This window comes from Siphateles boraxobius, unplaced genomic scaffold, assembly GCF_051911475.1.
Source record: "Siphateles boraxobius isolate OS27281-9 unplaced genomic scaffold, OSU_SipBor_1 6, whole genome shotgun sequence".
NCBI classification, from domain to species: domain Eukaryota; kingdom Metazoa; phylum Chordata; class Actinopteri; order Cypriniformes; family Leuciscidae; genus Siphateles; species Siphateles boraxobius.
This window is the reverse complement of record NW_027509186.1, coordinates 30,315,951-30,329,696: the sequence shown is the minus strand read 5'-3', so window position 1 is coordinate 30,329,696 and position 13,746 is coordinate 30,315,951. Positions and strand designations below refer to the sequence as shown.

General features: G+C 38.2%; 1 protein-coding gene across 1 annotated transcript; it reads left to right on the top strand.

Moving 5' to 3' along the window:
• The first annotated feature begins 3,372 nt into the window (after positions 1–3,372).
• On the top strand, positions 3,373–13,517 carry galnt17 (polypeptide N-acetylgalactosaminyltransferase 17). The gene is made up of 13 exons (XM_077208833.1): positions 3,373–3,543; positions 3,773–3,851; positions 5,498–5,777; positions 5,923–6,106; positions 6,562–6,728; positions 7,981–8,155; positions 8,828–9,025; positions 9,819–9,936; positions 10,102–10,287; positions 10,373–10,510; positions 11,605–11,700; positions 12,088–12,249; positions 12,345–13,517. The coding sequence occupies exons 2-13, from the start codon at positions 3,849–3,851 to the stop codon at positions 12,489–12,491; spliced, it is 1,854 nt and encodes a 617-aa protein (XP_077064948.1). The 5' UTR covers positions 3,373–3,543; positions 3,773–3,848; the 3' UTR covers positions 12,492–13,517.
• The last annotated feature ends 229 nt before the right edge of the window (positions 13,518–13,746 follow it).

Sequence of the window (13,746 nt, the reverse complement as noted above, 5' to 3'; positions counted from 1 at the left end):
GGTTACCTATACATGATGGATGGATTTTAAAAAATGTCATCCTGGTTACTATAGGTTTAGAATTAGGGTCAGATTTCAGTGCTACTGTGAAAGTACCTTGGTCAATGCTGCGAGGGAGTGAATGATTGAGCTGCAAAATGGATATTGGGAGCAATCAAATATGATGTTTCTAGAACTTCCATTATTGACTTCAAAATCCCACACCTATGATCCAACTGCTCCTCTGTGAGTGTGAATGAAACGATCCCCTACTGAGCTGTAAATACAGCATGCTTGCTTAAGCATGTTCTAAAATAATAGTTTATCAAAAAAATTAATTCTGTCATCATCAGTGTTGCCAAATCTTGCAAGAGAAATAAATTACCAGGTATGAAAAAAGCCTAAAATAAGCAACTTTCCAATCAAATTAAAGCTGCAGTCGGCAAGTCTGGCAGATTGAGTGGACTTAGGCAAAATTTTGAATGTTTACAACTCTCATGCCCCTCCCCCACTATCAACGAATACCCTCCCACCGAGTTAGTGTTCGTCAGCGCGTGTGCACCAGATTTTCTGTGAACGCTCCCGTCTCATCAGCATCCATCATAAGTCAGTAAGCATGCAAACTGACAGGAATTTAGTATGATCTAGCGGCTTCAGATGGTAGATTGTTACGAAATGGATTATCAACCAATTAAACGTAAATAAACACTATCGTCTGTCTGAAACGCTATTATTGCTGTATGGTATATGTGGCAGACATGGTCATTGAACATTGTTCTATTGCATATATAACAGAGCTAGTCAGATAGCACATACAATAACAGTAGCTTTACTACTGTTTTTACTCTCGTAAGAAAGATAGAGTAGCATTGATTCTTCCAAAAAGCCGAACTGTATCCCTTCATCTGGACATGTTTATCCACCTAACGTTACGTTCACACGGATTTCAGTGCAAACAAAGCTAACGAACCTGCCCAACAAGTGCTAACGTTAGCTATCCATACCAACACATTTGGGCAAACATACTTAGATTACAAACATAACACTAAGAAATAAAGTAACTGGTTGATAAAGCACAATTACCTGTCGAGAAGAAATGTTGCAAGCTCTGCCTTCAGCTTGAACCCAATTAGATCACGTAACGTTAAATCTCTCCACCTTTCAAATGCCGATCCGATGTTGATCCTGGTTTTATTACGGGCACGGTCGCTTTCTTTCTTTACTTCTTTCTTTTCAGCAGGTGTTCTCTTTTCCTGTGTTGTTTTTGACCTCCTAGCTCTTGAGGTTAACCGAGGAATTGGAATCTTTTCCGCCATCACTCTTCGTTACTGCGGAACTTCAGGCGTGTGCATGTGATTGTAACGTGTGCGAAGGGTGGCGTGTGCACGACCTGTGATTGACAGTCAGATCACACACACCCCTGCGCTGATTGGACCCGATGATCCGGGAGTGGTGGATTTTTGCAAAACAAATAACAGGCTCCAGGTGGAGTTAGAAGCTCAGGTTTTTTCCAAAACCACTTTATTTACGTTGTTCTGTCGGATTATAGTGTCGATCCCCCCCTCCCCTCCTTATGTTTAGTATTAGGTGTGGGGGTGGGGCTAGGATTAGACATTCTACAAGATTCTACAAGGGGGCAATAATTTGGCAGGGAAGTCCAAATTAGGCACAACACCTGTTCTGTTTGTGCTTGCATCAAAAAACACATTACACAAGGTTTGACGTCAATAAAGGTTGTCCACAAGACTAAAAAATTTGATGCCTTTTTCATCAAACTTGGATAATGCAGGGCACAAATGAGATCCGACATCTAGTATAATGGGTCTCATTCACTAATAATTGCGTAAATACTAATAAATTGTTTAGATCACCCAAGATGGATGTTAATACCAGGTGTAAACAAGGCCTGAGGAGTCAAAGTGAGAGTAAGACCACCTAACGTTAAATTGGAATCTAATAAATTATTTGTGTACACACAGGAGAACTTCTCTCAAAAAATGTAGCCTAATTCACAACATGTGCTTATGCATGTAAAATGGTTCTTAATCTCTTTCTAATGTATGAATTATGAGTATTCTAAATGATTTGCATAAACAAGGCCAAACAATCTCTGTAAAAAGGCTTTCCACACAACCTTTTTTACTGCCTTCCAGCACTCTGAGTAAACACATGGAGCTCTCTAAAGATCCACTGTCGCCGGAGAGCATGCACAGCAAGATCCTTTAGCAATGCCAAGTGTGCCATGCTCAATACCAGTTCATATAAACACACACAACAAAACACCTTTATAGCTTCAAACCTTTTAAAACTTAGCTAGCTGTACATATCTGCTTTTTTATGCAGAGAAACAATCACAGCTTGGGCTATAACATACTCTTTCACGGATATGATGAAATCATTTCTGTATAAAATGTAATCTTAACATGCTTATAAGGCCACCCAGAGTATAGGCCTATGTGATTTTTGGATCTATGTGGTCTCAGTTGTTCCTACATTTTTTTGTTGTTGTAAATTTTAGTACTAAAGTTATTGGTGAATCATGATTTTTGTGTGAAAGGGTTTGAATGCAGATTTCACACAAATTTGTTTGTTAATGAATGAAACCCATTTTTTTAAATTTCAGGCTGTTTAACAAGTCAACCTATCATATGGATTCAGAAGACTCACTGTATGAACTCCTTTAATTTTTTATTTTGTTGGTCAATGTATGCAGTTCCCATTTATATTCACTGTATGGAAGAGAACAGCTTGGACATCCTGCAAAATTTCTCCATTCGTGTTTTAGGGAAACAATACAGCCACACAGATTTGGAACAACAGGATTTTTACTGTAAATATGTAAATATAGCCTATAGCTACTACTCGGCACCATTTGGGTGGCAAACTGATGGAACCCTCTGAAGAAGCAGGAACCTTTTCAAAAAGAGAATTCTAAGTTCTTGGTTAGGAACTTAAAAATGGAACCCATATAGGCCTAAATTCATGCAAGAACTCCAAAGACTCTGATTTATCCATAGTCCACAAAGGAGTTCTCCAGAGGGTTCCTTCCACCAGTGTGCCAATCTAGTCCAAATAGTGCATCAAGACAAGTAGTCTATATAGCCTTCTTCTATATAGCATCTTCATTTTTACAGTGCAGTTTTTTTTTTCTTTCAGCTCTACAAACTGATTCAAAACACGTCATATTAACTACTAGACTAGAAACGTATTAAATCTGGAAGTAATTATCTTTGAATGTATAAATCATAGGTAAACAGAGTTGAGTGGCGCGTGAGCAGTTATGTATTTGCACAAAGCTCCACATGCTTCATCCACTCCTTGTTTTCCATCAGTCTCATCCGAGGCGCTATCCAGCATTATGTGGACAAAACGATTTAACAGGGCACATTAACTGCAGAAAACAGTGTGGATGGCACGAGATGCGGGCTGCTCCGGGATCATCGTTGCACGGAAGTACCATCATATAACAGCGGAATATGAAATAGCGCTTATAATGAGCACTGCGCTTGATGTGGATGAATCCGGCTGGAGATGATGTTGCGTCTGCGGAGTCTCGTATCTAAGGTGAAGGGATTTTACATCTGTTTATCCAGGGCAAACACACCAGTTAAGTCTGACCTCTCGAAACATATTTTGACATTATTTCCAGCAAAGAAGAACAGCTGTGTTTGTCATTGAAGACTTCTTGAATCGGACTGACAGATGTCTTATGATGAATGACTGCAGTTAAGGACCTTTGCTGTGACTCTTTTAAATATGTAAATACATTTCCCATGTGGATTTTATTCTTAAGAACCCGTGAATACGGATGAAAGCGCACAGGCGGACATCACTATGTTCAAGTGCAGGATGCATTTTACCAATTCGAAATGGTAAGTGGTAGCTAATGGTAAATTTCTTCAATGAACTATAACAGCCGAATAACAAGTATCGCAAGAACGGGCTCGATGACTCAAGTTGTCAGTTAAATTTGCTTCTGGTCAGATAAAGCAGTTAGGTATGGAGGTTCAAATACTGTAGGCTAGAAGTCTAATTTTCAGAAGCCTGGGTCTTAAAACCTATAGGCTAGTGAACTGCCTACCTGAACATATTTTTTGGGTGTTTTGCAAAGGTGCATTTACAGACGGCATAAATGCATTTAAACAGAAGAAATGATAGATAGGCTTATGCTAAATAATGTTAAGAAACAAAATATGAAATCATTAGGAACATAGGCTGAATAGTGGAGAATTATAAATGTATAATATGACAGTTTATTTTAGGTTGAGTCGGTCATTATCACCTTGAAATCGTTTATTTAGCGAAAATTATCAGCTAACTATTATCCCGCTTATAGTGCTATGGTAGGCAGCTACATGGACAATGGTATTGGCCAATAAGGTTAATTATTTAATTACTTGTAGATAGTCCATGATGTATGTCTGGCCAACAATCAATTTAGCAAGAAAACTGAGTAATGGGCTATTAAAATATGTTTGTATATTATTATTATTAATATCCTCCCTCTTATCGATCTCTCTACCAGTTCGTGGATCTGGAGACCCTGAATCCACCCAGTCATGTAGTCAAAAAGTGTTATGTTCCCCATAAAAGTATACTCATCTGAGGCCTTTTAACATAAACATATTACCGTTTTGAGTTGAAAGATGAAGTCAATTAATTATTCTAATTGACGCTTATATGACCATAGAGAGAGGCAGATTTATACGATGGACCCTTTTCACATTTCCGGGTTTCTCAGAAGCATAAGTCATCATAGTTGGGTAAACTTCTATAGCGGTGAATAAGAGACTATATTATATTTTTTTGAGTTCCCATTTGCTCAAATAGCAAAAGAATAACACCACAATTGTGTTTTTACAACTTTCAAAAAGAGGAAAAAAATAGAGCAAGATTGATGAAGGCAGTCAGAAGAGAGAAAGATATAAATTTTACCATCACTTTCATAGACGCTGTATTAGAAACACCCTCACAGCAACGTTAAATCGTTTTTTTGTAATTTGATGCAAATGTAATATAATACAAAGTATAGTGTTATAAATGTACATTAGACTTTGCAGGATTTACGTTGTTGATGACCGTTAAAACGCATCATCACAGTCTGTGAAAAGGGTCCACACACAAAAGTAGCACCGGCATATATGATATCTGTTTCACAGTCATTTTACAGCGTTACACTAGAGTGCAGTGGCCATTATTTAAAAATATGTAACCACTGAATTGCACGATTGACCAATCAGAATCTAATATTCCACAGAATGTAATGAAATAATTAAATAAATACATACCTAAAAGCAAAAATATTGTCTATATGACGTGGGCAGAGTGATTGCTTGCCATGCCTCTTGGTAGACCTAAGTTTGAGTCAAGCCCAGGTCATTTTTGGTAGACCTAAGTTAATATGGTCCCCTGCATCCTGTTGATTTCCTGTTTCTCCTACTGTGTCTATCAATAAAATAATAGACCATCAGTTGAGTAAACATCACAAGTTAAATTTGTGTGTGAAATGTCTTTCAAGATGCGATTCTCTGGATTCCGAACACCAACATTTTTCATGGCCTTTGTGATGAGAAGATGGAAAATCTTACTGGTGCTGAATGTGTTTACGGTGGCTGGCTTCATCACTTTTTGGGGCAAGTGCAATTTACGCACAACCAAAGCTGTTGGTCAACAGGCTGCTGCTGCTGCGAGACGACAGACGTATCTGAATGGATCTGCTCAGGAGACAAGCATCACTCATGATATGCTCTTGAAAAGACTGGGATCACTGGAAGATGTCGTGTACAGACAACTGAATGGTATCTCCTTTATTATCACAAACTGCTCCACAAAGTAGCTATACACTTTATAATACGTAAAGTCTGATCAAAGTATTATTCACAAAAATGCCTTTTCACGGAACAAGAAAGCCATTTAATTAATTGAATAATTTCTGTTGAATAGGTTTGTCCAATTCTCTTGGACTCATCGAAGGTTTTGGAGGCCGAGGTAGAGGAGGTATACCAGCCACACTTACACCGACAGAAGAAAAGGAGGCCAAATACCTGAGGGAGAAATATGGCTACAATGCATTTCTGAGTGACAAAATCTCTCTGGATAGATCTATTCCAGATTATCGGCCCAGCAAGTTAGTACCAGTGTCCTTTTTCTTTTATCTTGAAAATATCTATTCTTTTTTTACATTTGCTCTTTGATGTAACTGACCAGCGAATAAAAATAAATTTTTATTTTTGTCATTTATAAACAAAAATGTATTGTTATCCTGTATCTAGAATGTCTAGAACCATTTACATATGAGATTTTCCATATACCAAGACTGGAGAGGAGAGGAAAGTGAAATTTACTGTTTCTAAGTTCAACTAAATGAGATTCTATAAATAAGCTTCATATATGAGTCTCGTTAGGCTCAACATATGAAATATGAAAATGTGCAAATAAGCAAAGCCAGAAGTGGCTTTCCTTCTGTTAGGAAATTAAAGGGTTCACAAATTCTAGTGCATCAAAGCTTCAAGGAGGTGATTTGTTTCAAAGATATTGAGAAGTTCTTCTGTGAATGTCCATGTACTATGTGTGTTTTTATAGATGCAAAAAGGCCTTTTATCCCCGTGACCTGCCACAGATTTCCATCATCTTTATCTTCGTAAATGAGGCGCTGTCCGTCATCCTGCGCTCGGTTCATTCAGCTGTCAACCACACACCGGCTCATCTTCTAAAGGAGATCATCTTGGTGGATGACAACAGTGATGACGGTAAGATAATGTTGGCTTTAATCAACAAGGTACAAAAACATATTTAGTGGTTATTCACATTTTTTTCTCTGGTGAACCATAAAATGGTTTGAAAAAATCAAGTCCTCCTGGAAAGTTTGTATTTACCAATTGGCAAGGTTGTAATTACGATGTCAGTGCATTCAAATAACTTTAATTGGAGCAAGATGTCAATGTACCTTTTCTACAAAAAATACAGCAAGGTTTTTTAACTCTACTTCTACAATGATGAATAATGAATGTGCATCAAGAGTGTGTGCATTTTAAAAAAATCCCATTTCTAAAAGAGATGTAAACTGAATTGTTATAAATTCTGTCTTAACTGTACAATATCAAATTGTAATTTCATACATTTTAACCCCATTTACTGTCAACTACAGATGCTGCACCCATTGTATCTGCCAAGTTTTTTCACTGACATGACCCCAATTTGGAAACTCTGGAATCAAAGAAAATCCAGAGTTTTCACCCATAATTATGACATTGTGCTGGCCATGTGCATTTAACTGAATGTCGGAAAGGACTTGAACACACCATTAGATGGCTGGGTTCTTTTGCGTTGGACCATTAAGAAAACCACCAAATACTCATCTCCAACCTCATTGCAACTTTATAGTAATGAACTAAAAACACATAAGAACAACTTAGAATCCACATAGCAAGTAGAAAATGCAAAAATCTAGTTTCTTAAACCATTATGACAGAGTTTAACACATTGTGCTGTATTTGAGCGTGAGTGTCAACACTAATAAACTGGAGTATTTCGCCAAAGCACCCTTTGCTCATGTTGTGCATGGCTATGCTTGTCTATTGTATCGAAGTGTGTGCTCAGGCCTTACTAGAGAGACAGTTTAATTTCCATCACATTGTTGGCATGAGCCGGTGGCGGAGGGCCAACCGTCCATCAGCGCAGGGGGGAAAAGCCTGCATTTGCTAAAATGAGGGGGCAGGCGAGAAACACACCCATTGCTGTCCTCATAATGTCAGTGATTCACATTTTGTCACCCGGAATGCAGATGACAGTGTTTAACGTGGGGAAAGGGATCACTTTCCAAGAACGTGTTTTCCAGGGGGATGGTGTGGATCCCCGTAGCACAGATCAAAGGCAAGGAAGAGTTTTGGTGTAGGAGACAATCCCTCGGGTGTGGTTTAAACACAGCGACGAGCACTCATGCACCTTGAAACGAGATTTCTCCCTCTTTACCGTTTATGTGTGTGTGTTTATGCATGACAGTGCAACTGAAAGGGCCACTGGAGGAATACGTCAACAAGCGCTACCCGGGTCTTATCAAAATAGTGCGCAATCAGAAGAGAGAGGGCCTCATCCGAGCTCGCATTGAGGGCTGGAAAGTGGCCACTGGGGAGGTGACTGGCTTCTTTGATGCCCATGTTGAGTTCACGCCGGCATGGTGAGAATCTAGCAATTGCTACGCGATGCTGCTGGTTTTATAGATGTCTTACTCTCACTTTGACTCCTCAGGCCTTGTTTACACCTTGTATTAACATCCATCTTTGGTGATCTAAACAGGTTTTCAGCTGAGACAGATAGCTTTTTACAACCAATAGTCATACATATAAAATGTTTCTTGTTACTTCTTCTGATTGGATATCAAGTGGAGGGTCTCTATGTGACTTCATGCATTAATCATTTTGTCAGTGGTAAAGTGTGTTTATAAAGTCAAAATAAGAAAGAAAAAGCATAGCCTAAAAATTTTGGAAAAACAAACAAACATAAAATCTTTTCTCTAAAACATTTAGTCATGTGGACAATTTTAGACAAATTAAAAATGTTAAACAAGCTTAAAATGGTTTGCTGGTTTTAACGGGCTCAAACTGTTTTAGCTGGTTTAAGATGGTCTTACATCCTGGCCAACGGAACAGATTTTAATACTATGTGTAAACAGGGTTCATGTGCCCTCTGTAGGTCTATCTAATTGGCTGATGTGAGGTGAGAAACACACACTAACACATTCTCAAGCCAGGATTAGATTTAGCTCCTCAGCAGAGCCGAAGAAGTGTTATTAGCTCTGTGAAACACAGCTTTGGTTATATTGATTCTAACCTCTACATCCCCTTGTCAGGGCTGAACCAGTTCTGTCTAGAATCAAGGAGAACCACAAGAGAATCATCCTGCCGTCCATAGATAACATTAAAGATGAGACGTTTGAGCTGGAACGTTATGAGAACTCAGGCCACGGCTATAACTGGGAGCTCTGGTGTATGTACATTAGCCCACCGAAACAGTGGTGGGATGATGGGGACACTTCTGCACCTATCAGGTATGATCCTACTGGACTTTTCACATTCTGATCGCAATCCTGGGTTTCACATTGTTGATACTATGGGTTATTAATTAATATTGGGTAGCCAGGTGGCAAAAGTTCACACTATACATATGTACAGGTACAGGACACAAGTTTTAATAGAAGGAGTTGCTTGTCCAGCTTTGTAAATGTCATAAAGAATAGAAGGATAATTCATGGGAGCATTTTCAAGTGTTTCACTCTAAGGCTGATGCTAAACAGAGTGCATAGAAAGTATATGGGTCTGTACAAAGCATATTAATATTTAATTAGGTTAGCATTGTTTGGTTTGTGACTGGTTTTCTTTTGCTAAGCAAGTCACTACAATATTCTAGCACATAATTTTTTCACACTGTGTACCTTTGGCGATGCAATTCAGCAATTTCACCCACAGTTCAGAGCAGAGATAACAAAAAATAGAATGGACGGTTACAAGTGGTCTTAATACAGTGTAAAAGTGCTTACTATATTCTCTTAAATGCAAAAAGATCTCACAATAAAGAATTTCTGTGAAAAATTTACGAATTCACAAAAACAGTTTGAAAAAAAAATAAGTTTGAAATAAAACAAAAATGAACAATAAAATAAGAATACGTAAAAAAATATATCTTAAAAAACATTTTAAAAATACATTTTATTTTTCACTGCTTTCAATTTCATATTATTTTCATAATTATTTATCAATATTGACCATCATTTGTTTATTAATTAATCAGTATATCAGAGAAAAAACAACAGAAAATACAAAGTGTAAAATCTGTATTTTTAGGACGCCCGCAATGATAGGCTGCTCTTTTGTGGTAAACCGGGAATACTTTGGGGAGTTGGGCCTTCTGGATGCTGGGATGGACGTGTATGGGGGTGAAAACATAGAGCTGGGAATCAGGGTTAGTATGCCACCCACATCCCTCCACTAAAGTAGAGCATTCATAACTTAGCCTCCCTACGCTCAGTCCACAGAACCTTCATTTAAAATAAATTTTAGCTTAATTCCTTTTAAAATTATTTCAGAACTGAAGTTTTATAGGTGTGTGTATATTTTCAAATCCCAGGTTTGGCTGTGTGGGGGCAGCATGGAAGTTCTGCCCTGTTCCAGAGTTGCCCATATTGCTAGAACAAAAAAACCCTACCACAGTAACATCGCCTTTCACACTAGACGCAATGCTCTTCGAGTGGCAGAAGTCTGGATGGACCAATACAAATCTAATGTCTATTTGGCATGGAACCTCCCAATGAAGGTAAACGCATAACATATGTTCACTATTATAATAGGTTATAATAGATAGTATAACATTTTGTACTATTACTTTTTTGTCTCTACAGAACCATGGCATTGACTATGGAGATGTATCCCAGAGACTAGCGCTCAGGGAAAGACTCCAGTGCAAAAGCTTTGAGTGGTACCTCAACAATATCTATCCAGAGATGAGGACATACAACAACACTCTCTTTTATGGGGAAGTAAGCCTCACTAATGACTAAAGGTGGCTCAAATTTGCCTTTGTTCTGCAAATATTCATGAGCAAAAGATTTCCCCCAAGCAGATTTCACAACAGTTCAATTTGGTCATGCAGATTCGCCATGTTGATCAACAGAAAGCTGCTTAGTTTGAAAGCAACTTCTGTGTGAATTGTGCTTCATACATCGATACACTAATGACAATAGATTAAAAAAAATTCAAAAATTGACTGCACCTTTACACTGGGTCTTTGAATAACACAGTTGCCACAGGCTTTATTGGAAGAACCTTCTTCACTTAGTTATTGTTAAATGGCTATTTCACCCAAAATTCATTTACTCACCCTCATGTCCTTCAAACCTGTATGATTTTTTTTCAATGCAACTAGATTTTTTTAAATAATGTCCTCAGCACACTTTTCCATGCAATGAAAGTTAATGTAGACTGGGGCTGTCAAGGTCAAAAAAAGTGGCAAAAATCACTATAAAAGTAAATAAACGTCTTTGCATAGTCCAAACAATTGCATAGTGTAAGGAGTAAACCAAATTTAAAATCATTATTTGGCTTACCAATCATCTTGCCTCAGCTCTTGGGTTTTACTGTATTGCATTCATTCAAAAATAGTCACAACATTTAATTTAAGTGAAGGTTGTGACACCAAACTGCCAAAACTGACTGGAATTTCAGTCTGTTCCTCACACAAAGCTTTTGTATGGCATCAGAAGCCTTGGAATATAGTGTTTAAGTCATATGAACAACATTTGTGAAAAATGTATGGTGCTTTTTTGGTCCTTTTTGGAGCTTGACAGCACCAAATGTTCACCATTCACTTCTGTTGTATAGAAGAAGAAAATAGAAGAAGAAAAAAACCAATGTGAACATTCTTCCAATTATCTCCTTTGTATTTCATGAAATAAGGTGATATGGTATCAGGGTGAGTAAAATATTTCACTTCTAAAAACTATCACTTTAGCATTGTTGTTTAGGTCTTATAATAAAAAGGATTATCCAAACAGGTTTCATAGTGAGAATAACTTATTAACAAACAAAAAGCGGGCCAAACTATCAGCTGCTTAGTCTTTTTAATGTGTTCTAGATTCACAATACCAACGTGACCCATCTGTGTGTGGATCAGGGCATAAAGGAAAACCACACGGCAACTCTGCACCCATGCCATGGCTGGGGCCCTCAGGTAGAGTCACACTCCTCACAGCTATACCTGACCTTCACTAAACCCTTACTCACTCTGCGCACAGGAAATAGGTTACGCCTAGAGGGAGTTCTTTGCAACTAAGCAATGACAAGTTTACAAGAAATAAGAAAATATCTCTATTTTCTGTTTTGAATTCAATCTGGAGATCTAGTCTTGACCAGTTTTATTATCAGCTCTGGTGCCTGACCCTGCTAATAATTATAATAAATTAATTTTCAATATGGAAATAGCCATAACTGCCAAAAACTATCTGGCAGACATTATCAGCTTAGGGTGCCAAAATGCCCCTGAATGACTCAGTGACCCAGTTACCAAATCACTGAATTAAATAAATTCACATTATCCCCACTGTGGTCTATTTTGTAGCTGGGTCGCTACACTAAGGAGGGTTATCTTTTCCTGGGTCCTCTGGGAAGCACTGGTGAAGATACTCGGTGTGTGGTGGATGATAAAATCAGCAACTACCCACAGCTCCTGAACTGTGAGAAAGTCTCTAGCGTGCGCCAGAAAACTTGGCACTTTGCACAGGTGAAAGGGTCACGTTTTATATAGAGCACTTTGTAAAAAAATGTACCTTTGCCTTTGGTCAGTAAAATGATTCTTTTTATTTTTGTTCCTTGAAGAATGAATCAATCATCAACCGAGCTACAGGACGCTGTCTCGAGGTAGTGCCGTCTAATGTCTACTTCGGCTACGCTTTGATCCTGCGTTCGTGCACTGGCCAGAAGTGGAACATCAAGAATTTAATGAAACAGGACCAAGGGCAGTGAGTCAGTGCCCTTAGAAAGTTGGAAATCTCAATGGCCTTCATCAAGTGTTTGGGAACTTGATTCAGTTTTGTGGAACTCGAGCCGAAGGGGTGCAGATCGCGTTTGTTTAGTTTTCGGTCTTGCTACATTCCACGTTACAAAAGATTAAAAGATATTTGAGGCACCATTCAGGTTCCTCAGATTTCCTCCTGGAGAATCTCTAGACATCCTTTCCAAAAGGACAGTTCACTGAGGAACGTTGGATTCCATAAGTTCCTGGAAGAACTCTAAAGAACATCAACCGTTCCTAAAGTAACCTCAATGCAATGAAAAGATTTTGAGGCACTAGAACTATATGTTGAAGTTCCTTTAATTTGCAATAGGATATTTGAGGTTCAACCATGAGAACAAACATGTGACTCAAATTTTGTGAGCTGAAACCAAAAGATAACTAAACATTGTAAATGATTGACTACTGTATTGCAAGTACTCTATCCATTATTGTATGCATCATTTAAATCTACTCTTAAATTAAATACATGAAGATTTAGTTTGTATCCTGAAAAACAGGTTCATGAAGCCTTTATTTAGACTTCATTTTTAGTATTGAGTTGTACCATCTGTTTTTCTTCTACCATTCCCTTGTTTTTAGGTTCCCACTATCAGCAGCTTTGGATCCCAGTCCAATTTCTGTTTTGCTCTGGAAATATGTTATTTATTGCATATTTTTTATACTGTAGCCCTTCACGAGAATGGCATTATGATATGAGCAGTTTAACAGTAACTATGGTAACTGAGCTCTATCTTCTGCTGAATGGATCCTGTAGTAGTCATACGTTATTTTGAACCACACTCTAAAGCAACAAGGCCAGTATGTAGGCGAAGGGAATATGGGAAAATGATCGTCAGGGATTGTCGACCAAGTTACACAAGAATATGTTAAATGAGTCATAAACTGTACATGCATCTACATTTTCTTCAGATGTAGCTGCACGCATATGTCTTCCATTTTGAATAGGACTGATTTGAATAAAATGGTGAACTGCACAGTAGTAGAGCTCAGTGTCTAAAAGAGAAGTTTAACGCCCTATAGAAGTACCACACTTGCTGCTTTACCTGAGGAACTGTTGGCAGCAACACAGCGGTATATCTAAAGATCAAAGTTGCCCTCCAGAAAAACATTTTAGGGTGTCATTTGAAGATTTGAGGCAAACACTACGATGTTCCAGTGACAGGAGGTTGTGTCAAAAAGCATCAGCTGAGCTTCCTCATGCAA

Excerpts from the sequence above, each read along its gene's own strand:
- galnt17 (XM_077208833.1), top strand. Across the intron at positions 5,778-5,922 it reads CGTGTACAGACAACTGAATG|GTTTGTCCAATTCTCTTGGA; the intron begins GTATCTCCTTTA and ends TCTGTTGAATAG. Across the intron at positions 10,511-11,604 it reads ACACTCTCTTTTATGGGGAA|ATTCACAATACCAACGTGAC; the intron begins GTAAGCCTCACT and ends AATGTGTTCTAG.